Raw genomic sequence first — 27,026 nt, forward strand, 5'->3', positions numbered from 1 at the left:
AATAGTAGTATTAATCTAAATTCTTTATCAGTAGGAAATATGAAAGCTGTAAATGTAATAAACTTGTTTTTGAATTAATTTGGAAAAAATGATTTAGCAAAAATGAATACTTTTTTCTGTCATTCTTATTTAAAAAGATAAGTTATTTCAGATTATTACATGGCAGTGATTTATTACAAGGATTTAGCTTTTTATTTTTAATCATTGTATATAATTAATTGAGCTTTGGTATTTTTAAAAAGATTATATTGTACATTGGACACATTTGTCTTCTCTCTTACAGTATAGATTCTGAAAAAGGTAGAGACATAAGAGGACACAATATAAAACCTTGAGGGGGTGTCTAAATGAATTTTTCATGACTATATATCCTGTGAGACTAGTAATTATGTTCAATGTATTATTTGAGTAAATTATTTTTCCATTCTTTCTTTTTAGAATTCTCTCATTTCTGCTTTTATATATAAGTTGATATCTACTATCAATGTATGCATTTAATGATGTAATAATTCTTTTGGAATTATTTTTAGGCAACAAAATGACTTTTTTAACTCTTTTTTTTTTTTTTCTTTAATTGTTAAGTAATTTCTACACCTAACGTGGGGCTCAAACTCACCACCCTGAGATGAAGAGTCACACACTCCACTGGCTGAGTCAGCCAGGCATCCCAGCCTCTTTTATTTTCCCTAAGGAATGAGATATCAAATCAAATACTTAGGACATTTATTTATTTATTTAAATTATTTATTTTTTTAAAAGATTTTTGTTTATTTGACAGAGATCACAGTAGACAGAGAGGCAGGCAGAGAGAGATGGCAGGAATCAGGCTCCCTGCTAAACAGAGACCCTGGAATCATGAGCTGAAGGGAGGCTTTACCCCACTAAGTCACCGAGGCACCCCTACTTAAAATTATTCTTTACATATTGCTACTTCATAAATTTTTTGTGCGTTCGAGTTTGAAACCTTTGTAACAGAGCTCAGTTATTTTTTCTTGGTTATCTCCTTTTTTTTTTGTTTTTTGTTTTTTAAACTTTTCAAAATCTTCATTGGAATTGCTGACATTTTAAAAGCACTTTTGTGGAGGAGGAGGTTGGCTGCCAGTCAGGCTCTCTTTTTTTGTGGAGATATCTAGAGCCTTTGAGAAGGAGGTAACAGCTGACCTTATTCCATTCCATTTTCGGTATCTCTAGAAGTTGTGAGGATGGGAGCATGATTGTAGCCCCTATTCAGTTTTAAAAGTCTTCTCAATTGACTACTGAATTACGATTTTCCTGTTGGGATAAGGTACAAAATTCTTAAATTAGTGTTTGAGGACTTCAATTAAGTACAGTTTTACTTTCTTATTTTCCCCTTCATGAACTCCATTCAAACCAGGCCAGTCTGGAGCCCTAACACTTTCTGAGTGTTTCTACCCTAGTGTGTTTGCTCTATGTATCTTCCCCTCTGTTTGGCCTCTGTCTAAAATTGAACATACTTGCCAATCTAAATTATATATATTCTTTAAGGACTTCATATACTTAAGTTAGCTGTGTTATTACTTGTTTTTGGACATTGCTAATTTTTCTCTAGTTCATGCATGTTTCCTCTTGTTGTTTCTAAGTAATTCATTTACTAATAGCTTGGTGATTAAGTATATGGGATAAATAATTGGGTAAGTCCTAATTCTACATTCAAATTTTAGTACCGAGATAAAGTTGGGGAAAATTTTATTAGAACTTCAATTTTCTTGAAATAGAGAACATTTTTTTTTTAAGATAAAAGAAAGACTGTATCTAATAAGCCCCCCACCTTTAAAAAAAAAGTAGTTTTTTGGACAATTGCCTGTTTTCTTAATTTTAGTTCAACTTTGCTGGCTTTCATCCTGGAGTTGCTGAAGAACTCAGTTGCTATGCAGGAGCAGATGCTTGCCTGCAAGGGCTTCTTGGTAATAGGATACAGCCTTGAGAAGGTAGAGTATGAAATGCTTTACATTTTCTGGTCTTCATTTTCAGGCCATGGATTTGGTCTCCTACGTGGTTGAGAAATTTTTTCTGCAAGTATGTCTCCTTGGTTACATAAAATTACCAAAAGTAAAATAATCTTTTGTTTTTTGACCTTGCCTCTGTTGCTTTATTAGAGAAATGTAACATTGCGTCTCATGGCGTCCTTAACTTTGAGCATAGTTTGTGGGCCAACTTTTTTCTGATATTGACAGCCTTTAATTTTCTTTCCTTGCCTTGTATTGGTAGTGACCTATTTTTTTTTTTTCCAAAAATAGGGAGGGTGTGGGGGTGGGGGAGCAGAGAGAGACTGAGAGAGTGAAAGAGAGAATTTTAAGGAGGCTCCACATCCAGTGCCGAGCAAGACGTGGGGCTCAGTCTCACAACCCTGAGATCATGACCTGCGTGGAGATAAAGAGTCAGATGCTTAACTGACTGAGCTACCCAGGGGCCCTGGTAGTGACCTCTGATCTACTTTTTTTTTTTTTTTCTGCAGTCTTCCAAATCCCATGTCAGCAGAGCAGTACTTGAACTTTGTCTTGCATTTTCAAAATATCTGAGTAATCTGCAGAATGGGATGCCCCTACTCAAACAGTTGTGTGATCACATTCTTCTTAACCCAGCTATATGGATTCATACCCCAGCCAAGGTAATATATATATATATATATTTATGTATATAGATTTTGTTTTACTATTTTCACCAAGTTCTTGTAGTTGAGAAGAGTGATAATTATGAGGATTTTCTTTTATCCTTTCACATGTTATCATGTAAAATTTCAGTAGGTTGTGTTTTTTGATAAGCATACTTTTTTCTTTTTATTTATTCTTTTATTTGCAGATCAGTTTATCTTTTCTTTCTTTTTTTGTAGAGCAGTGTTTTTTTAAAATTTTAATTCCAGTATGGTTAAAAAAGGTGTTATATTAGTTTCAGGTGTACAATACATGATTAAACAATTCTGCAGTCAAATGCTCTGCCACTGAGCTATACCCCCAACAGTTCTGTACATTACCCAGTGCTCATGACAAGTGCACTCCGTAGTCCCTACTACCTATTTCATGCATCACCTCACCCGCCCTCCCCTCTGGTAACCATTAGTTTGTTCTGTAGTTAAGATCTGTTGCTTGGTTTCTCTTTTTTATCTTTTGTTGTTTGTTTCTTAAATTCCATATGAGTGAAATCATATGGTATTTGTCTTTCTCTGACTGACTTATTTAACTTAGCATTATACTCTCTAGGTACATCCATGTCATTGCAAATGGCAAGATTTCATTCTTCTTTATGACTGAATAATATTCCATTGTAGAGGTATATCACACCTTCTTTATCCATTTATCTGTGGACACTTAGGCTGCTTCCATAATTTGACTATTGTTAATAATGCTTCTATAAACATAGGGGTGCATAAAGCCCCTTGAATTAGAGTTTTTGAATTTTGGTAAATATTCAGTAGTGTGATTACTGGATTGAAGGGTTCTATTTTTAATTTTTTGAGGAACCTCCGTAGTGTTTTCCACGTAGACTGCACTAGTTTGCAATCCCACTAATGGTGCAAGAGGTTTCTTTTTTCTCCACATCTTTGCTGACACCTGCTTCTTGTGTTGTTGATTTTAGCCATTTGACGGGTGTGAGGTGATAACTCACTGACTTTTGATTTGCAGTTTCCTGATGAGTGGTGTTAAGCATCTTTTCATGTGTCTTTTGGGCATTTGGATGTCTTCTTTTGAGAACTGTCTTTTTATTTCTTCTGCCCAATTTTAATTGGATTGTTTGTTTATGGGGGATGTTGTATAAATTCTTTATATATTTTGGATATATAAACCCTTTATTAGGTAGGTCATTTGCAAATATCTTTTCCCATTCATTAGGTTGCCTTTAGTTTTGTTGATTGTTTACTTTGCTGTGCAGAAGCTTTTTATTTTGATGTAGTCCCAGTGGTTTAGTTTTGTTTTTGTTTCCCTTGCCTCAGGAGACATATCTAGAAAAATGCTGCTATGGCCAAGTCAGAGAAATTATTGCCTGTGCTCTCTTACAGAATTTTATGATTTTAGGTCTCACATTTAGGTCTTTAATCCATTTTGAGTTTATTTTTGTGTATGATGTAAGAACGCTGTCCAGTTTTATTCCTTTGCGTGCTGCTGTCCAGTTTCCCCAGCACCATTTGTTGAAGAGACTGTTTCTACTGGATATTCTTTCCAAGACATGTCAGTATTTTTAAAAAATAGAGCTATAGTCTTTATCTTCTGTTAAGTCAAAATTTTATTTGAGAGAGACTTTGATTTACTAAGTATAAATCAAAGTTGGACAGTTCCAATGTAAATACAATGTTTCCTATCAACTTTAGCTCTGTTTTGTTACCAGTCTGCATACATATCAATGTGTACATATGTATATATACATATGCATGAGTTTAATTCTGCAGGAACAGTTGAAATGTCACCTGGTTTTAAGGCTTCCATGATATACTGGTCTTCTTTAATCATTTTAATTCACATGAATTTAAATTATTAAATATAATTATATTTGTACACAACTTAGTACTGTAACAATAAAGCAATTACTTCTAAGTGAATGTAATTTGTGATAAAGTATATAAATAGAACTTTTGTTAAGTCCTAATGTTTATTAAATTGCCCTAAGAATATTAATTGTGGTAGTATTCAGGAGAACTTGAAACAAATTTTTGTTAAATTGCATAATTGTTTCTGCCTTATCTACAGTTTTTGTTAGAAGTATCATTTCATACCTATTAATTTCCTCTCTCCCTTTCTCCCTGGTGATCCACTTAGAGTGTTTATCATTGTTTAGGTTGGAATCATACTACTTATTTTAGTTGTCAGAAAAAAAATGTAGACTTTCTTTACTTCTGGACTCATAGTATCTTATTTTCAGTTTGTCTTTTCAAATGTTAAAGAGAAAAACAGCTGCTGACTCTGATTGCCATTTGGAAATAATCAAAGGAGGCAGCTGGAGGTTATACCTTTTTATCTCTCGGTTCAAATTTGACCTCTTTTTCTTCTATGACCTTCAGTCTTATTTCTTTTCAAGGATTGTTTCAAGTTACTTTTTAAACCTTTTACTAGACACTTTTTTTGTTTTACTAAGCAGCATATTTGTAAGGCTTTGGATCTCTTTTGATGTGGTGAAAAAGCCTCTTATTAGATACTTAGTTGTAGAGGAATATTTTTTAAATTCATTATATCATTTTCTTAGGTTTCCAGTATTACACTCTATTTCTTACCTTTTCCTTGTTAATAATTTTAATTTTGTTTTTAGAATTTATAATTGATTTGTTAATATTAAACTTTCCTTGTTTTAAAAACACTGTTTTGTGTATCCATAAGGGGTTATATCTACTTTAATTGTATTATTAATTGTATTATATGGAATTTTTTTTTTTTTAAAGATTTTATTTATTTAGTTGACAGAGAGACAGTGAGAAAGGGAACACAAGCATGGGGAGAGGGAGAAGCAGGCTTCTTGCTGAGCAGAGAGCCCAACTGCAGGACTTAATCCCAGGACTGGGATCAGGACCTGAGCAGAAGGGAGACACTTAAGGACTTAGCCACCCAGGCGCCCCTACTTTAATTGTATTATAAAGATAGTTCTAAAATGGTTTGTTTTCCGAAGTTTGTTTGATCTGGGTGTTACACAGTTAGAGGGAGGAAGGTAATTTTTAAGAAAACAAAAAAACAAAAAAACAACATGTGCATACAAAATGAGGTTTAGGGTACAGATGAGTGAGCATAAAGTTTAAGCTTCATTAACTTCATGGTAATTCCACCTGTGGTTATGAAAGGTGAAGGTATTTATGTATGAATCAGCCTTTGCTTTTGGAAAAGGATGTTTACTCTGCTTGTATAATATACATTCATCTTCTCAGAGAGTGTCTTTTTTTAATGTTTTTTTTTTTTAAGATTTTATTTATTTATTTGACACAGAGAGAGAGATCACAAGTAGGCAGACAGGCAGGCAGAGGGGTGGGGGGGGGGAAGCAGGCTCCCTGCTGAGCAGAGAGCCCAATGCGGGGCTCCATCCAGGACCATGATATCATGACCCAAGCTAAAGGCAGAGGCTTAACCTACTGAGCCACCCAGGTGCCTAGAGACTGTCTTTTTAATGACCTAAAAGGAGAGGCGAAATTTCTTATATAAAATAGTCCTTCATTTGTTGAGTAACTGCTTTATGTTGGGCACTGTGGGTGCTATGGTGAACAAACAGATCTAATTCTTGCTCTTATAGAATGCCTAATGGAAAAGACAGATGTTAACACATATAACTTGTATGGTTATTGGATTATATAATGAGTAAATATTTATTCATTGTTAGCATATGAATAATCTTGAGGTCACCATTCTTACTCATCTCAATATGTTGACATTAAAGCCTTTTCATTTTCTTTTACTAAATATCATTCTCAGTAGACTGACTTTCTTCAGTTTTTCATTTTTTATCACTATCGCTTTTTGGCCAGAATTCTTACCTTTTTTTTTTTTTTTTAAATATTTTTCATTTATTTGACAGAGAGAGATCACAAGTAGATATAGAGGCAGGCAGAGAGAGAGAGAGAGAGGGAGAGGGAAGCAGGCTCCCTGCTGAGCAGAGAGCCCGATGCGGGACTCGATCCCAGGACCCTGAGATCATGACCTGAGCCGAAGGCAGCGGCTTAACCCACTGAGCCACCCAGGCGCCCCCAGAATTCTTACCTTTTAACACATTACTCTCATAAGATTATTTCTTAGCCTCAAACTGTGTAATAATTTCCCATTGTTTTCACAATAAAGTAGTCCCTTTTCTAGCATTAAGTTTTCATGTCAGTCATGTCCTTTCTGAGCTTTCTAGTTTAAAAACTCTCAGTTATCTCAGTGGCTAAGCAAATACTAAAATGTAAACCCAGAGCAGAGGTTCACAATCTTGGCTGTCAATAGAACCTGTTGGGAGAGTTTTTTTTTTTTTTTTTTAAATAAAAAACAATTCCACACCCTCTACTCCACATTGTGTTTTATTTGATCTGGGGTAGGGCCCAGGCATCAGCATTTTTAAAACATGTTTTTCGGGTATTCTGTTGTACAATCAGGATTGTGGAGCATTTTACAAGATCTTCGGAAGCCTATTGTTGTGTGATTTACCAGTTTCCATGTTTGAATTTCTACGTTTGTTCTACCTATCTTACTGCTAATCTTCAAAGTCTACCTTAATACCTATTTTATTAGTCAGGCTTTTTTAAGTATTTTAGCTTATCCTGTAATAATTTCTCTGACCTCCAAATTGATAGATTCTAATAACTCTTTGCTACTCATTTTGCAATTAATTACATATTTTGCAATTAGTTACATGGAATTAATTACATACATACTTATGTTTGTTTTTCTTTCTTTTTTTTAAAAGATTTTATTTTTAAGTGATCCCTACACCCATTGTGGGGTTAGAGTTTACAACCCTGAGATCAAGAGTTGTATGCTCTACCAACTGAGGCAGCCAGGTGCCCCTTTATAGATGTGTTAACTCTAGACCTTTTTTTAAAAAAAAAGATTTTATTTATTTATTAGAGAGATCACAAGCAGTTGGGGAGGGGGAGGACAGAGGGAGAAGCAGGCTTCCCACTGAGCAGGGAGCCTGATGAGGCAGGGCTCAATCCCAGGACCCTGGTATCATGACCTAAGCTGAAGGCAGACGTTCAACTGACTGAGTCACCCAGGTGCCCCGGTTCTAGACATTTTTTTAAAAGAATTTCCTTAAGTAATCTTTGTGTTTCAATAGGCATCTTTATTACATTGGTTTTTTACTTAAATTTATGTGTTTTTAATCTTTTCAACTGGATTTCAGCTATCGAGGGATAATGTATATGTCATTGTATTTCTGTACTACATCACTAAGCATAGGTGGATAGAAGTATTTTCTGAGTGACTGAAATATGATGGTTAAGAATTTGAACCATGAAAAAAAGTGTTATATAGCCTCAGTGATAAGTAAACTGGACCTATCCATTTGAATAACATTGGCTGCACCAACATAATACTATTTTTATGCAAGAGAGTGGGATATTCCCCATATATATAGTTTTCTAAACTATAAGGATCATAAAATTGAACCTCAGTTTTAAGTGATTCAGAATCTGCCACTCTTTACTGTATTTGATTACTAATTGACTCCCTGATTCATTTAAGTTTATTTTTGGGCATCTGGAAGATAGGTACCTAATTTTTGCTCTCTAACGAAATTACCAGGTAACACTGACATATCTTGCAGGTTTGGAAGTGAAAATGGCGTCCATGTCTAGGAAGATAGCATAAATGTTCCTTTTTAAATGACTGGGAATAGTTTGGTCTTTGGTTAGGGGGCGAGTATGTATGTCCTACTTAAAAGTTTTCCACTTATAAAGTATATCTACTAGCAATGAATTGAAAAATTCTTGATTTTGACACAGAAGTAGAACAAAAGCAATCCTTACGTTATGTTGTGCTGTTGTGCTACATTACTAGATTGTAGCAGTTGGTGAGTTTTAAAGCTGTAATTTCACTGAAATTTTGTACTAGTATGAAATGTGTGGTGGTAGAGTAGTACCTATAATCCTATAATCTTTTGTTTCTTTTAAGAGCTTGTATTTTGAAGTTACTAAACTCTTATGTGTTTATTAAAATAATTTATTTGGAAATAAGACTAGTAGGATCTTTTTTTTTTAAAGATTTTATTTACTTATTTGTCAGTGAGAGAGAGGGAGAGAGAGAGCACAAGCAGGGGGAGTGGCAGACAGAGAGAGAAGTAGGCTCCCTGCCAAGCAAGGAGCCCAATGAGGGACTCAATTCCAGAACCCTGGAATCATGACCTAAGCTGAAGGCATATGCTTTACCAGCTGAGCAACCCAGGCATCCCAGTAGAATCCTTTTCTAATTAGAGGATAATACTGATAAACATGTTGATAAACATGTTGAGGGATTATAATCTTATAATGTTTCTATCAATGAGCTATTACAACAGAATTCTGTTTTTCTAACATCTCCTAAGGTAGGCTTTACACTTTTTTTTTCCTTTTGACTTCTACCTTTATTCTTTTTGAGTTATTCCTACTTTTTCTTTCTTTTTTCTTTTTTTGTTATCTTCCACTTTTCTGCAAAATGAAGAAAATTACCAGCTTTTTAAAGCAACTATGCATAGTATGATTAGTAAGCTTACTGTAAGATGTTATATATGCTCATGGATAATTGCTGATTGCTTAATAGGAATTAAACAGTTATTTCCATGGAACAGTGCTGTAAAAATTTGGTATATTAGGGGATGTTTCCTTTATAATGTTACTGTAAAAGTAGCATTTACCTGGTTTAGCTTTATAAGGAATATGTGTGCTTTTGTGTGTGTGTGTGTGTGCGTGTGTGTGTGTGCACATGTGCCAGTGAGTGTGTGTTACCTGTTAGCATGGATGTTACCATCAAGCTCGCATATTACTTTTTGGAAGTAGTATGATCCAAGTAAAGCAACCTGAGAGTATTACTGGAACCAGGGGCAAAATGCTAAGCTGCTTCTTTGATATAAGTTCTTCATTTTGATTCTCTAGGTTCAGTTGACACTCTATACTTACCTATCCACGGAATTCATTGGTACAGTCAACATATATAATGCCATTCGGAGAGTTGGAACAGTGCTTCTCATCACGCATACACTGAAGTACTACTACTGGGCAGTGAATCCTCAGGATCGAAGTGGTATCACGCCTAAAGGATTAGGTATATCATCCCTGTTTATATATTTTGTCATAGATTTTTTTCTTTTGTTTTAATATATTAAATTAATATAATTTATTTTATAATGTTATATGTTATTCTTGCAGTTTTTCTGAATATCATCATGGCAAAATTTTATTTTAGTCTTCTTGATAATGTTAATAGTTTGTACTGAATTGAGGTTTGCGAGAGGTAACTTGCTACTTTCATGGAAGAATGCTACTTCTGCTGGTGTAAGTTGTTTGCAGAGCAGATATGACTAGGATATTAAGGCACAGAAAATGAGAAGTTCTATATTAACATATGGTATTGATGCTGAAGCTAATTATCATAATGAAAATGAAAGCCCATGGTTTTTGGGAAATAGAGATTTCTTGCGGAAGTAGGGGGTATATCTACTTCTAATAAAATAATGAGGCTACAGAATTTCAGTAATTATTTTCTTGTATAATCAGGAAATTACTGGAGAGGTAATATTCATTTATATGTCAGAAATTTATAGAAGGTATCAAAATAAAAATTTTGACAAATGGTGGGTCTTTTGGTTTTTTTTTTTTTTCTTTTTTACAGAGAGAGAGAGAGAGAGAGAGAGAGATTACAAGTAGGCAGAGCAGCAGCCAGAGAGGGGAGGAAGCAGGCTCCCTGCCAAGCAGAGAGCCCGATATGGGGCTCGATCCCAGGACCCTGAGATCATGACCTGAGCTGAAGGCAGAGGCTTAACCCACTGAGCCACCCAGGCGCCCCGGGTCTTTTGAAATGAAACCTGCTTTAGATCGGCTCTTGTAAAAGGGAGTTAATCAGCTCATATAAACTGGCATTTTTTTTTTTTAATTTTTTTTTTATTTGCCAGAAAGATCACAAGTAGACAGAGAGGCAGGCAGAGAGGCAGGCAGAGAGAGAGGGAAACAGGCTCACCGCTGAGCAGAGAGCCCGATGTGGGGCTCGATCCCAGGACCCTGAGATCATGACCTGGGCCGAAGGCAGCGGCTTAACCCACTGAGCCACCCAGGCGCCCCTAAACTGGCATTTTCAATTCAACTTAGTGCAAGGGTTCAGAATATGCTCCTTGAACTCAGTTTATCTCACTCCATTTCCCAGTTCTTCTATGTTGTCTCTTCATGTGTTCTCTCCCTTACAGTACCAAGCAGCCACTCTACCTTCACATCCTTACAACTATAAGTCTAGCAAAAGAGTGTCTGCCTGTATTGAACATTTCCAGCTGAAGTCTCTTTGTCACTCATTGGCTCTGATTGCATCATGTACATAGTCTTTCCAGCTGAAGTCTCTTTGTTGCTCATTGGCTCTGATTGCATCATGTGCATAGTCTCATGTGACAGCTATCTTTCTGATTAGAAGCCTTCGTATCTTTGAAATACATGATCTCGGAGTGAGAATGGGTTCAGTACCCTGATATAAAAATTGCTGCTGTTTGAAATCAGGAATTAGATGCTGAGAGTCGTTGTACTTAAATGCTTTGGCTGTTCAGTGATTTATAAACACAGTTTTCATATTAATACGGTGTTTCTTTATCCTTTTCAAAATCTGCTGCTTCTCAGAGAATACGCTATGTGTAACTTAGAAATATATGAGCACACACAGAAGTTGAATGATCTGTTTAAGGTGGTAGTGTTGTAGCGGAGAACTAGGTCATAATTTCCTAATGACTGTTTGATGGTACTGTAGGTATATCATGTACTGTCTTGCGTATTAGTTTTGTATTCTGTCATTTTATACCTGATTAGTGACCTTGGGAAAGTCTCATACTTTAAGTGAGAGAGCTGAACAAAGTTTGTGATTCTATTGTAGCTCTGTAACTGGTTCTTTGTCTAGAAATTGTCATGTGGAACAAATTTTAAGCAATTTTCTTCCTATTTTAATTGATCTATTTGAGGTCTTGGTGGTCTTGTGCTTTGGTGGTCTAAGAACTAGCTGTAAATAGTGATTAGTGGAGGGAAAATTGCAGAAAATATGAAGCAAACAGGTACCTAACTTTAGGATCTTACAACAATGGGTGTTTGGTTTCAAAAGCTTTCTGCTTGGGAATTTTTTGTTTAAGACATGAAAATTATTTTTAATGTGAGCCATGTGTGACCAGGGATTTTTTTTTAAGAAGGGGAGGAGATGTCAGAAGTGGTCAACATAATGTTTCCTTTCTAAATGAACCAAACTGTGTTGAACTGTACTTTTTAAAATGTTTGTATTAGCTTATACAAGAGACAGAAGCTTTTTTTTTTTAACTAAATTCGCATATAAGTTTGGATTTTCCTTAGTAAACTTCTATTACTGTACTAACATTCTCAGAGTCTTTTAAAACAAAATATAAGTGCATATGATTATTGAATACAAATTTTATTGCCTCATTTTCATGTTTTGGAATTCATCTAACTTTAAAAATAAACTCCCTTCATTGTAATTTCAAAGTAACCCATTTTGTACATTTGGAGCACTGTATGTAGTATTGTGAGATTGAATGTCTTTCTAGAGGCATAAAACTCTTTAAATTGAAGAATAATTGACAAACAGTTTTAATATCAACATAGTGATTTGATATTTATATACATTATGAAATGGTCACCTCAATATGTTTAGTTACCATCTCTCAACATGCAAAGTTGTTACAATATTATTGACTCTATTCCTTACACTGTACATTAAATCCCTGTGATGTATTATTTTATAATGGAAATATTGTACCTCTTGACCTCTTTACCTGTTTTGTCCATCCTCCCAGCTTCTTCCTTTCTCCCCTCTGGCAATTGGCAGTTTGTTTTCTGTATCTGTGAATCTGTTTCTGTTTTGCTTTGTTTTGTTCTTCAGATTCCACAAACAAGTGAAATCATATACCATTTGTCTTTCTCTCATTTAGCATTATACTTTTTATGCCCGTCCATGTTGTCACAGTGACGAGTTTTCACTCTTTTTTATGGCTGAATAATATTCCTGTGTGTGTGTGTGTGTTTGCATGTGTGTGTATATGCCTATGTACACATACCACATCTTTATCCGTCTATCTGTTGATGGATATTTAGGTTACTTCCATATCTTTGCTATGGTAAATAATGCTGTGCTTAACATAGGGATGCACATGTTTTTGAATTAATGTTTTTGTTTTCTTTGGATAAATCCTAGAAGTGGAATTGCTGAATTATATGGCAATTTTATTTTTAATTTTTTGAGGCATCTCCATACTGTTTTCTATAGTGGCTGCACCATTTTACATTCCCACCAACAGTGGGAATGTAAAAAAAAGAAAAAGAAAAAGAAAGAGAAAACTTCTTTTCTCTGCATTCACACTCACGCTAAATACTTCTTGTCTTTTCAATTTTAGCCATTCTGGCAAGTGTGAGGTGAAATCACATTATGGCTTTGATTTGCATTTCACAGATGGTTAGTGATGTTGGGCATCTTTTCATGTGCCTGTTGGCCATCTGTATGTCTTTTTAGAGATTTTTCTTGTTTCTTGTGGTAGGCCTGTTTTGATTTAAACTTCCCTCTTGGATCTGCTTTTACTGCATTTCACAGATTTTGGAACATTGTGTTTTCATTTTCATTTGTCTCAAGGTATTTTTTAATATCCTCTTTTATTTATTATTCCATTGGTTTTTTAGGAACATGTTTTCTGGTCTCTGCATTTGTGTTTTTTTCCAGTTTTATTCTTGTAATTGATTTCTAGTTTCATTATGGATGGAAAAGACACTTGATATGATTTTGGTTTTCTTAAATTTATTGAGACTTATTTTGTGGTCTGTCATGCTTTTATTGTAGAGGAATGTTTCATGTGCTTGAGAAGAATGTATCTTCTGTTTTTTTGGTGAGACTATTCTGTATATATCTGTTTGGTATATTTGTTCCTTTGTGTTATTTAAGGCCAATGTTTTCTTACTCATTTTCTGTATCTATCTATTGATGTAAGGGGTGTGTTAAAATCCCCTACTGTTACTGTATTACTGTCAGGTTCTTGTTTTTTTCTAGTAATATTTGTTTTATATATTATGTGCTCCAGTGTTGGGCACATAAATATTTATAAATGTTATATCTTCTTGTTGGTTTAAACCCTTTATCATTATGTAATGCATTTTGGCTCTTACAGCTTTTTAAAAAGTCTACTTTGTCTGATAAAAGTAATGCCAGACCAGTTTTCTTTTTATTTCCTTTTGCATGGTGTATCTTTTCTTATCACTTCACTTTTAGTCTTTGTGTGTTTTTAGAGAGTGAGTCTCCTGTTCGCAGCATATAGAGGATTTTTTTTTTTTTAAAGTTTGAAAGTTTTTACTGACAGGTACATATTTATTACTATTTTATTCATTGTCTTCTATTGTATTTAAAGTTCTTCTCTGTTCCTTTCTTCTTTCCTTGTGATTTGATGATTTTGTTTAATGTTCTGTTTGGATTCCTTTTTGTTTTTTGTGTACCTATTACAGGTTTTTGTTTGTGGTTACCATGAGCTTCATATCTAACAACTTATATATATAGAAGCCCATTGTAAGTTGGTGATTCCTTAGGTTCAAATGCATTCTAAAAGTACTACATTTTTACTCTTATCTCCCAATGTTTTATGTTTTTGGTATTATATTTTAAACTTTTTATTTAGTGTATTCCTTAACTAATTATTGTAGCTATAGTTAATTTTATTACTTTTGCCTTTCAGTCTTTATATACTCACTTTTGAAATGAGTGATCCCCCTACCTTTACTGTAAAGGCAGTTTACCCCTACCTTTACATTGCCTTTGTCAGTGTGATTTTTTTCTTTCCTGTATTTTCTTGTTTCTAGTTAAAGCCTTTTTCTTCTGCTTAAAGAATTCCCTTTAATATTTCTTGCATTACCACTATGTCTAGTGGTAATGAACTTCTTTAGTTTTTGTTCTTCTGGGAAACTCTTTATCTTCCTTTCAATTCTTTTTTTTTTTTTTTTTTCCCAAAGTGAACAAATTTTTTAATTAACATATAATGTATTGTTTCAGGGCTGCATGTCTGTGAATCATCAGTCTTACACAATTCACAGCACTCACCATAGCACATACCCTCCCAAAGTCCAAAGCCTGCCCTTTCCTACCACCCCCCCCAGCCCTCCCCTCTGGCAACCCCCTGTTTGTTTCCTGAAATTAATAGTCTCTTATGGTTTGTCTCCCTCCTTGGTCCAATCTTGTTTCATTTTTCCCTCCCATCCTCCCACAACCCCAAAAGTGAACAAAATTTTTATGATTACTTATTTATTATTGAGATATAAATGAACTTGCATAATCCCTACCCAAATCAAGATATGGAAAGTTGAGCACCCTGGAATGCTCCCCCGTGCCTCCTCCCCATCCATACCCAGAAGGCAACCACTATTCTTATTTGTATCACTATAGATGAATTTCAGAGTGTGTAACTTCTTAAAAAGGCAAAATCTTTTAAAAATCTTTTTTAAAAAAAAGGGGGGAGCGCCTGGGTGGCTCAGTTTGTTAACCATCTGCCTTCAGTTCAGGTCATGATCACAGGGTCCTTTCAATTCTAAACACAGTGTTGAGGCATAAGTCTCTTTAGGTGACTCACTTTTATGTTTCTCATAAATATATAGAAAAAACTCTTAGGAAAGACAGTTTTGTACTTTGCTTCGAGGTCTTTGAAACACTAAGTATGTGTGTATATTATTTTTTCAAAGATGGACCACGACCTAATCAAAAAGAAATACTTTCTCTACGAGCTTTCTTGTTGATGTTCATTAAGCAGTTAGTGATGAAGGTGAGTTTATACTTCTTATCCTTTAGCATGTTCTGTATTTTAACTTATAATTTCACGTAAGTTTTTGTTTTTAAGTTTTGTTTACTCTTTTTTGGGTTATTAGTGTTACACTTTGGAAAATACTCTGAAAGAGACTTGATTCTATGTTTTTTTGTTCTTTTTTGCACACATGGATGTAAATCATTGCAGAATTGGAGATTGATAATTGTAATGTATGTTCTATGAATTTCTCTAGGGGTCCAAGTGGATTCATTCTTTCATTCAGTGAATATTTACTGAATTTCTGTTAAGTACTAGGTATTATTCTTTACAGTAGTGATAGGGTAGTCAATAAGACTCTTCAAGGAGACAGCATTTTTAGTGGGTCTCTTGTACTTGACATTCAGATTTTGAGAAAAAATTTCCATGTATAAAGGTACCAGAAAGATGCATCAGCCTTTAGAAATTATCACATTTGTCTGGTTCTTATTGTGTTGTAGGTAAAGTAAAATTTATTATTTTTAAGGAAGGTATTTTGGTTTTATTAGAGAGCAATGTATAAATGTATTTTTTATCTATATTTTATTATTTTCCTATGTCATTTTCTTATTTTTTAGAATTTAATATTATGTTAAATGGGTCAAACTTCTAGTATATCTTTTAGACTCAAATTCTTTACAAAAATCTTATTGCTTGATTTTTGTGTTTAATTTTTTTCTGTGATTTTGTTTCCTAATTCTTTTTTTATAAATTTTATTTTATTTTTTTCCGGTGTTCCAATATTCATTGTTTATGCACCACACCCAGTGCTCCATGCAATATGTGCCCTCCATAATACCCACCACCAGGCTCACCTGACCCCCCACCCCACTCCCCTCCAGAGCCCTCAGTTTGTTTCTGAGTCCATAGTCTCATGGTTTGTCTCCGCCTCTGATCTTTCTTATTGCTCTTTTCTCATTTCAACTTTGTTTTATCATTGATAAATTGGTAGGATAGGTTAAAAATTTACATACTGAGTTCATATTTAAAAGTGCAATGTTTTCCTCAAGGAACAATACTACTCAGTTTTTAGTGCCTGACAATTAATTAATTTATTTTATTAACATATAATATATTATTTGCCCCAGGGGTACAGGTCTGTGAATCATCAGGCTTACACATTTTAACTGGTAATATTAGAAGCTGTTTACTTACTCTCCAAATTTAACAGAAAAAAGAAATAGAAAAGTTGTCCTCTCTATTTAGTGGAGTGATAGTTGTGAATAGTACTCTTTCATCATGAATTATTGGTTTGCTTACTTTGGGATTCTATAGCTTTATTAGATAGCTTGTCATATATGATTCTGAAAACAGGATACTTGATAACATTTCTTTGACTTTTTCTACACAGTCTTGAATATAGCAGATCTTTGGTGTTTACCCTAATTCATGTTTTAAATTTAGATTCTATATTTAGTATCTTTGTATATTCATAGCAATTGACCAGGTTGACAAATGTTAGGTGTATTATTCACCTTTTAAAAAATCTTTTTAAAATGCATGTATAAGATACTTTAAGACACTTATATTATGTTTTTAAAGGATTCTGGAGTCAAGGAAGATGAACTGCAGGCCATTCTTAATTACCTCCTCACTATGCATGAGGTAACATTTAAAATTTGTATTTTGGGATTTTATTTTTTGAAGTTGCATTATGCTCTTTCTTTTAAAGTAAAAACGTTTAAGTGCTCTTTCATTAATGTAACTATAATGGAGAGTAAATATACTTAGGACCTAAGTCTTAGCAACTGTCATTTAAATACCCTTTATTACCACAGGATGGCTCTGAGAATAATCATGAAAAGTTTTAAAAAGTTTTGAAATTAGATCTCATTGAATTAATAAGAAAGTATGTCAAAGGGGCGCATGTGTGGCTCAGTGGGTTAAAGCCTCTGCCTTCGGCTCAGGTCATGATCCCAGAGTCCTGGGATCTATACCCGCATTGGGCTCTCGCTCAGCAGGGAGCCTGTTTCTCTTCCTCTCTCTCTACCTGCCTCTCTGCCTACTTGTGATCTCCGTCTGTCAAATAAATAAATAAAATCTTAAAAAAAAAATGTTAAAGAATACGTTCATTGTATCTCTAAGAACCAGTGTAACATATGGAAAAATAGGTTATGAAAATGACTAAAACTGTTTAGATTTTTAAATTCATAACATAATCTTCCAACTGATTTTGCATGTTCAAATACTGGTAAGTCAACTTATTTATAATGAGATTTGTAATTACGTGGTTGCAAAGGAGGTTGAAAAATAAGTTGAAATGTTTTGGGTTTTTTCCTTTATTATTTTGCTCTGGGAAAATGTAATATACTCTGATTTAATCTAATTAAATAATTTGATTAAGTATTTGTTAAATAAGTAAAATTTAGAAATGATGTAATTTCATGTAAAGCACAGTATTTCAAATGATAATTTCATTTCGTTTTATAGTTCATGTCTTGTGTTTTAATAAATATCTGTTATGGTGTAAAATAATGTCTTTTTAAATCATCAATAAATGGGAGATACTGTTTTGACCTATTGCTCTTGATATGGAAAAGTCGATTAAATTTCTTGACTGGATCATATTTGACTCAAACATTAATGATTGTGCTTGCTTTTTTCTCTTGATTAGGGTATTTTATTTGTTGATTTTCTTTACCCAGCGTAATAGTTGAAGATTTTTCAACTGAATTTCCTAGTAATGTTGTTGTGTATGATTTTGTTTTTTATTAACTCTAACTCCCTAAGGCACTGAAGTACTTTATAAAGGAGAAACTGGTGCTCGCAAACTGGAAGTCATGGTGATCTTCTCTAGTCTCTTAGTCTGTTAATTCAGAAATCTTTTAGGTCTTTCAAATAACACTTTTCCCAAGCCTGAGTGCCCTAGCTCTAGATTATCTACGTAGTTTACTGAAAATTAGATGTTCAAATAGCTGTAGTTCCAAAGCAGTGAACAAAACCTTTTATACACTGGGCAACAGAGATAACTAGCTCTTGATAGCTGCTTCCCTTGTCCTTCTTTTTCTGGGTCAGTATTGCCAGATTGGTTCTAAATATGCATATATACTGGAATATTCAACCAAGGCTGTGTAGGATTGTCTTGGAATTGTTTCGGATTCAGAACTCACATATGCTTCTTTGTTGTTCTGTCAGAATTTTCAAGTTATACTATATACAATAATATGTTGCCTCAGTAAACACTGATCATCTGTATCTTTAATACTGTCAATGGGTATAATATATGAAAACTATTCCATTATTTCCTCAAAAGCTTACTGTTGTAACTAGTTTCTTGAGAGGGTCAGTGAATAAAGCATACACTGCCATCAGATTGCTGACATTGATTACCTTATTAAAGGCTCTGGTATGTTTTGCTATTAAAAAAAGAAAATAACTTAGTTTCCCTTCCCTCAATTTCTTAATATATAAACTTTGTCTAAAAAAACCTGTTAAGTGTAGTATATTTATAGAGTATGTTTCGGGAAATCTCGATACTGTATACTATAAGGGTTGCATTTCTTTGATTATGACATTTGGCACACATGATGATGTGTGTTTTGAGTTAAAAGATGAATATATATGTGTAAAGAACGAGCTTGTTAAAAGCAGGTGTATATTGCTCATATGTCCATTATTTTATGATTTTTTCGTTTTGGAAATATTCAGTGTTCAAAAAGATTTTTCCTTATTTAAAAAAATTTCTGTTTTGATTTTAGGATGACAATCTAATGGATGTCCTACAACTGCTTGTTGCATTAATGTCAGAACACCCTAACTCTATGATTCCTGCTTTTGACCAAAGGAATGGATTACGGTAAGAGTTGTATATCAGGGATTTAAATATATTAAATATAAGAGTTTAATTTGGAAATGATAGATGATTCTTAAATATGGAAAGTACTGCTGGATCATATATTATAAATGAATTAAGGTGTAAGACCCACTTATTTCACGTGTTATGTTTTTTAAAGAAGTCTTAAATTATAGAGGTTGTGTTACTGTTTAATTTGTGAAGACAGATCAGGCAAATCAGGTTAGTATTTTGTATGGTTAGTGCTGTTATATAACTATTATAGAACTGATTTCTTTAGCAGAGTTATCTTTAGGTCCTAGAACAGTAATAACTAATTTGCACTGCAAGAAAAATATTGCTACCTTCATCCCTAATCCCAATCATCATTGTATTAGTCTACTTGGGCTTCCATAACAAAATATCATAGACTGGGTTGCTTAAACAACAGAAATTTGTTTTCTTGCAGTTTTGGTTTTTTTTTGAAACATACTCTGAGATTCTAAGTCTTCTCGATGTGTTTAGACTATTTACTTTCAATGTAACTACTGTTAAGGCTTTATTTTCACCTAGCATTTTATTATTTATTTATCTCTGTAATTTTTTCCCTGTTTCTCTTTTCCACTGTTCCTTGTATTTGAATTCCTTTAGTATTCTTTAAAAATTAATTTGTTTGGTTTTGTATCTATTTCTGCATTTTTTCTTAGTAGTTGCACAAGATTTCACAGTCTACTTTAATATTTTACCTCTTCAAATAGAGAACCATTTCAACTATTTATCTCTTTAACCACCATTTTTTGTTACTACCTCTAATGTATCACAAGTCTCTCTAGACAATGATACAGATTTTAGTTTAACTTGTTATAATGTATTTTAAGAATTTAAGGGAAGAAAAATCCCTGTTTACTTTTTACCAGATAGTTACAATTTCTTTTATTCCTTTTTCCCATTCTGGAGGAACTCTATTCACATTTCTTATTGAGCGGTTTTCTTGGAAGCAAATTTTTAAATTATTCCTGAATATAATTTTTAAAAGGATTTATTTATTTATTTTAGGGAGTGCAAATGGGGGGAAGGGCAAAGACAGAGAGAGAGAGAGAGAGAGAGAATCTTAAGCAGACTCCCTGCTGAATGCGGAACCCAAAGCAGGGCTCGGTCTCATGAACCTGAGATCATGACCTGAGCTGAAACCAAGACACTCAACTGATTGGACCACCTGGGCTCCCTTCTGAATATAATTTTATCTGGTCTTCATGCCAGGGTATTTTTGCTACATACAGAATTCTGTGTAGAATTCTACTTTTTTCTTTTCGTACTTCAAAATATTTTTCCGTTGTTCCCTGGTACCCATGGTTTCTAATGAGAAATGTATGGTTATTTAAATCTTTATTTGCTAAATAAAATATACTACATTTTTGTACTTGCTTTCAAGACATATTCTTTAGCCCCCCCATTGTACTTTTCTTTGTGATTATCATCAATTTTGCAAAGTTCTGGGCCCTTATTTTCCTATTTTTTGCTTCAGTTATGTCTTTTCTCCCTTTACTTTGGGTGTCTAATGACATGAATATTAGGGCTTTTGATGTACACATCCCTGAGCCTCTTTTTAGTTTATTTCAATCTTTTTCCTTTGTTCTTAGGTTTGATACTATCTGTTGATAGCAATATAGCAAGCTTCTAAGCTAGCTATATGTGATAAACTTCATCTTCAACTTTATAGACTTCTTGTTTGCTCTTTTCTTTTTGATATTAGGCTCATCTCATAAATACTTTAAATTTGTACATTTCAGTTGTATAATTTTAAGATGGTTAATTTTATACATTTTTTTTTGTTGAGAACCCTATTTTCTAATTGTATTAGACTGTGCTTACTTTAACCTTCCCGAGCATATTTATAATAGCTCCTTTAATATCTTTGTGTGATAATTACAACAGTTTACCCATCTCATCAGCATTTGTTCAGTGTCTCTTCCTGTGAGAAATGGTTATATTTTCTTGGTCCTTTGTATGTTGAGTAATTCTTTAATGTATCCTAGACATTGTGAATGTTATCTTTTATAAACTATGTGTTTTGTTAAAATCCTCTAACTAACCTTGACATTTTGTTTGTTTTATTTTATTTTATTTTATTTATTTATTTATTTATTTATTTATTTATTTTTGTTTTATTTTAATAAGAAGGGTCAGACTGCAAGTTCTACCTCTCCTTTGTGGGTAGTGGTTCCGGATGTCATTTATTGTAAAAATCTCCCTTGTCCTGCTTTGTGTCCATTTTGTACATAATGCACTCAGGGATTAGGTAGAGAATTGAACGATAATTCAAATTTTTTTTCAATTTAGAAAAATTTCTCTGTTCTGGTCCATGTCTGCCTGGACATAAGTGCATCTCCTGGGTCAGTTTAGAACTCTTGTGGGTTTTTACAAAGATTTTGAGGATCTTTCTCTCCTGTTTGCTCTTATTTGGACTACCCCCCCCCCCACCTGCATGAACCCATTTTCTTAGTTCCTCTAACCAAAGGACAGTTTTCGTCGGAGTATCAGCCATCTGAGCTTCTAACGTCCACCTCTGAGATAAAGGCTCACATTTGGGTCAGATTTACAAGGGAAAATAAAAATTGAGACTCTCCACTCTATCATGGACAATTCTCCAAATTTTATCTCCTTTATACCACTGCATCTGCTTTTGTTTGGTCTTCAGAGTACTTAACAAAATTGCTTTTTGTATTTTTTCCCATTGTTTTAAGGTCTAATATGTAAGACAGAGAGGCTGTTACTAGCTTTATGACATCTTGGTTGAACCGAACTCCCTGTTGATTGTTTAGTTTCTTTCTTTTTCTTTCCTTTTTTAATTCTTTTTAGAGATTTATTTATTTGTTTTAAAGAGAGAGCTTAAGAGAGCGAGTGAGCAAGTGTGCATGAGTGAGGCGGGGGAGGGGTAGAAGGAGAGGGAGAGAGAGAGAATCCTTAAGCAGACTCCCTGCTGAGCAGGGAGCCCCATGTGGGGCTCGGTTGCACAACCCTGAGATCATTACCTGAACTGGAATCAAGAGTTGGTTGCTTAACTGACTGAGCCACCCAGGCGCCCCTAGTTTTCTTTTCTAAAAAATATTTTCTGTTTAATGGTTTTATAATACTATATTTCCTTTCTTCTTGGTGAACTTTATTATTTCTTACAAGACACGTATGTTAGCAATGAATTTTCCCAGTCTGTTCATCTGAGAATACTTTTACTTCTCTTGATTTTTGGATAATAATTATGCTGGATATAAAATTTTAAGTTTTCTTTCTGTTTGCACTTTGACTGTGGTTTAATTGACTTTTGGCCGCTACTGTTTGTGCTGAGATGTCAGCCTTGTATTACTGTTGTTTTCTGTATGTTGAGTCATGTTTCTCTTGATGTTTTTAACTTTTTTTTTTTTTTGTCTTTGGATTTTGGCTGTATTTTGTTTAGTTGTGATTCTCTTTGTTTTTATCCTTTTGTGGTTTATTGAGTTCTTGGATCTGTAAGTTAATGTTTTTTTCATTAAATTTTGGAAGATTTTCCCCTACAATTTCTTCAGAAAGATTTTCTTCTGCATTCTTCTTCTTCTTCCTTTTTTTTTGGGCTCTTGCATTATACCTATGATGGAATACTACATTGTTTCACAGGCTTCTAAAGGTCTATTAGTTTATGTAACAGCATTTTCTCTGTGTTCTTCAGATTGGATAATTTCTATTGATATGTTGAAGTTCACAGACTCTTGTTTTTTGCCATCTGAATCTGCTGTTGAGTACCTCTTGTGAATTTTTCGTTTTTCATGTTCACTTTTTAACTTTAGAATCTTAATGTGGTCCTTTTTAATCTTTATTGTTTACTTACTGTTAGTCTGTTTTCTTTTAATTATTTGAACATACCATTTTAAAATTAGTTGAATGGGGGTGCCTGGGTGGCTCAATGGGTTAAAGCCTCTGCCTTCGGCCCAGATCATGCTCTCAGGGTCCTGGGATCGAGTCCCACGTCGGGCTCTATGCTCAGCAGGGAGCCTGCTCCCTCCCGACTCTGCATACTCTCTGCCTCCTTGTGATCTCTGTCAAATAAATAAATATTTAAAAAAAAATTAGTTGAACGTATTTAGTGCATGTCTTTAAAGTGTTTGCAAAATGACATTTAGAACTTGAGTCATTTTATTGATTGACTGCTTTTTTAAAAATTATAGGTCACACTTTTTAATTTCCTTGCATGCATGCTAATTTTGGTTGAAAATGGAGTATTTCAGATAAATATTATAGCAAGTCTGACTTCTGTTTTGTTTGTCCATGGGTTGTTGGTTTTTTTTTTTTTTTAAAGATTTATTTATTAGAGCAAGAAAGAGAGAGTGAGTGGGCACATGAGCAGATGGAGAAAATCTTGAGCAGACTCTTTGCTGAGTGCAGAGCCTGATGTGGGGCTTGATCTCATGACCCTGAGGTCACGTCCTGAGCTAAAACTGAGTCAGATGCTTAACCAGCTGTACCATCCAGGTGCCCTATTGGTTTTCTTTTTTATATAATCTCTATACTCAACTTGGGATTTGAACTCACAACCCTAAGAGAGTTTCATGATCTACTGACTGAGACAGCCAGGCATTCCATGGGTTATTGGTTTTTCATTTGTTTTAATAATTGCCTTGTCTCATGTCCAGAATTTTTTACTCCATGGTATGCAGCATCTGGTTTCTCAGTTTGTTTTTTATTTATTTTTTAATTTCTTCTCTGTTTTCTCTCACTTTCCCTCTCAGCTGAGACAGTTGTTTGGGCATTAGCCCTATCATCAAGGCCATGGACTCTTAATTTTCTTAACTTAGTGTGTACTAATGTCTCAGTAATAAATGCCTCTTAATTTTTTGTTTTGCTGATTGAAAGGTTACATGTGAAGTTTGTTAAATTTTATTTCTGTCTTTTTTTTTGTGGAGGGAAATGCTGACTTCCACATTAGCATTAGTGGAAGTCATTCTTACTGTTTTTTTTTTTTAATAGTATGCTTTAAATTTTGTTACCTTTTCAGTTTTTTACTTATGGTGAATAAATGAAAAATCTGTAACTTGCACGAATATATGGAAATGTGAATAATTAGTTCAGTCATTTAAAAAAAACACGATAAAGAGATTTATTGACTATATTATATAGAATAAAAATAACTTGGGAGTGATGGGTAGGTAGTTCTTTTAAATCTAATTGGAGATCTGTGGAAATACTTTTTGGCTCTAGAAATTCAGTGTGAGATTTTCTGAATTGTCAGTTTTCTTTCTTTGGATCTTTCTTGTCTTTCTCCTTTTCTGCCTGTCTGCTTGTCTTGTAGTTCTGTCATGCTTTTCCCTCTGTTTTTCTTCCTTCTTGATTTCTTTCATGAGTTAAAGAGACAGAGAATCCAAATGGAGCATTGATACATAATTTCATTATCTGTTTGTGGTTATACTGCTACCTAAAATTATTACCCTAATTTTTAAAGGCCAACATGAAAAGAGCACAAGTATATATTTAGTGAAACTTTCATACTAACTGAAAGTCAAATGGAGTTTAACATAGGCTCAAACTGAAAAACATGGAGAAATTTTGAGGAGGGGATAGTCTTTCCTGGTGCCAGGAAATAGGAATACCAAACTGCATCATAGAAGTCAGTAACTTTTACAGATTTTAAGTGGCAATTTAATATCCATTAAATGACAGAAATTTTCTTATGTACTTGAGAAATATAAACTCTTTTCCACCATCACATCATTTAGACATTATCTCCGATATCTTGGGGCACTTATTTTTCCTTCGAATTGACTGTGTTTCCTGATGCAGTATCAGTCACACCCTAGGTCTTGCTTAAATTTTAAGTATTAAATTTTTAATTTTTGGAGTCTAATAAGCTTTTATCATGTATTTTCATGTCTGTGAACTGATTGAAATAATGTTACTTTTCAAATGTCTCTTTTTGGTATTTCTGTTACCTGAATATTTTTTTATTTGCAAATGCTGTAATACACGTGCCACAATATTTTTAGTTCAGAAAAATAGATATATGTAATAGAATGTCCATAAATTTTATTTGTATGTATAGTCATAGTAAAATAGATTATATGAAAACATTCCCCAATTTTTAATAGTCCCTCTTACAGATTACTCTTAATATCTTTCATACACTTTTTTCTATTTACAATAGAGAAATGTATATATATTTATAAATTTTTTATAGTTAGAAAAATACATAAATGTCATTGAAGCAGTACAGGATTTTTCTGCTCTAATGTGAGAAATGTTTTTTGTGTTAAATTGGGACTCAACTTTGAACAAAAAGTGGAATATGCTCACTTGGTTTTACAGAATTTAGTGGTTATGTTTAGTTGATAAACTAATTGGATTCAACTATAATTGGATAAACTAATTGGATTCAGCTTTAGTGAGAAATATTCAACACTTAAAAATTATTATAGCATAAATATGAGGTGTATAGATCCAGTTGTCATTTCAGTCTTTTCATGTTATTAATGCTAATAAAATATTTTTTGAAAATAATTAGTTCTATCTGGACTTGTCTTTTGGTGAAATCATTGTGATTTCAACCAAAGATTATTTGTTAAGTTAAACTACAGCAAGCATAGATTAATTCATTCTATGTTAAAATGTCTTAGAGTGTTGTGGTTTTTAAACCAGTATTAAAGTTATGTTGATATTTCTTTCACAGACAATTTAATTTTTATTTTACTAAATTTAAATCACGAAGGAAAAAAGATACCAGTATTGTACTAATAATCAAATGTTACAGTTTTGATAGTATGATTTGTATTAAAAATGACTAATTTCACATATCATTTTATAAGATTACAATGTATTATGGACCTAGATATTTTAATTAATATTTTAACAGGAATCAACCTTCTTTTTATGTATTTCCTCTTCTGTCAGCCACTAGAGGATCAAGGCCTTTAGTTTTTGTTCATAATTATTTTTTTCAGACTTAGTTATTAAGCATTAAGATTTTTATCTAGGAGGATACTTGAAAATCTTAGTATTTTTAAAATAATCATAAAAGTTTCTGATTTTTTTCTAAGTGTTTTTGAGGAAAAAATGACATAATTAAGTAAATTGAACATTATTTATGTAATTGTTTATGATACTCAAATTTTGCTGTACTTTGTTTATACTCAAATCAGTGGTCTCTGGCTGAATGCTCTTGGAAATGGTTTTAAAAATTAAAATAGATTACTATGTAAATTTTGAGAATTGAATGTGAAATTTATCTTTTTTTTAAAATTAAGATTTTATTTATTTATTTGACAGAGAGAGAGAGATCACTAGTAGGCAGAGGCAGGCATAGAAAGAGAGGGAAGTAGGCTCCATGCTGAGCAGAGAACCCGATGCGGGGCTCGATCCCAGGACCCTGAGATCATGACCTGAGCTGAAGACAGAGACTCCCACTGAGCCACCCAGGCGCCCCTGAAATTTATCTTTAGATATCATTTATGTTTCAACCTTTCTGCTTTTTAATTATTTTTTGATTATCATTCATTACCTGTTGTCATTATTATTCATTATCCTGTTCTCTTGCTTTTAATGATAAGAATTATTCACAGATTTAAATGTGTGTTAGCATTAAACAATGGTTTCTTTGTACTGATTTTAAAATAAATGTGGTAGCTTCCAAAGGGCATTGTTAAACCTGTGGTAGAGGAAAAATAGTGACTCAGAACCAGTTTTATGCCAAATAGTTTGCATAAATACATTTATGAGTACAGTATAAACTACCATTGTTTTCTAAGTATTTTAACTTGTTATCATTTTTTGGTCTTCATTAAAAGGAACAATAACT

At 33.4% G+C, this 27,026-nt stretch overlaps 1 protein-coding gene across 7 annotated transcripts in view; it reads left to right on the forward strand.

Moving 5' to 3' along the window:
• Positions 1 to 27,026, forward strand: part of LRBA (LPS responsive beige-like anchor protein) — a 759,801-nt gene that overhangs the window by 128,931 nt on the left and 603,844 nt on the right. For all 7 annotated transcript variants that reach the window (XM_045989499.1, XM_045989508.1, XM_045989525.1 and 4 more), the window contains exons 12-17: positions 1,841 to 1,949; positions 2,477 to 2,629; positions 9,533 to 9,701; positions 15,344 to 15,423; positions 16,984 to 17,046; positions 19,140 to 19,237. In XM_045989499.1, coding sequence (XP_045845455.1) covers positions 1,841 to 1,949; positions 2,477 to 2,629; positions 9,533 to 9,701; positions 15,344 to 15,423; positions 16,984 to 17,046; positions 19,140 to 19,237 — 672 coding nt within the window. The remainder of the gene's footprint in view (positions 1 to 1,840; positions 1,950 to 2,476; positions 2,630 to 9,532; positions 9,702 to 15,343; positions 15,424 to 16,983; positions 17,047 to 19,139; positions 19,238 to 27,026) is intronic.

This window comes from Meles meles, chromosome 2 (genome assembly GCF_922984935.1).
Source record: "Meles meles chromosome 2, mMelMel3.1 paternal haplotype, whole genome shotgun sequence".
NCBI classification, from domain to species: Eukaryota; Metazoa; Chordata; class Mammalia; order Carnivora; family Mustelidae; genus Meles; species Meles meles.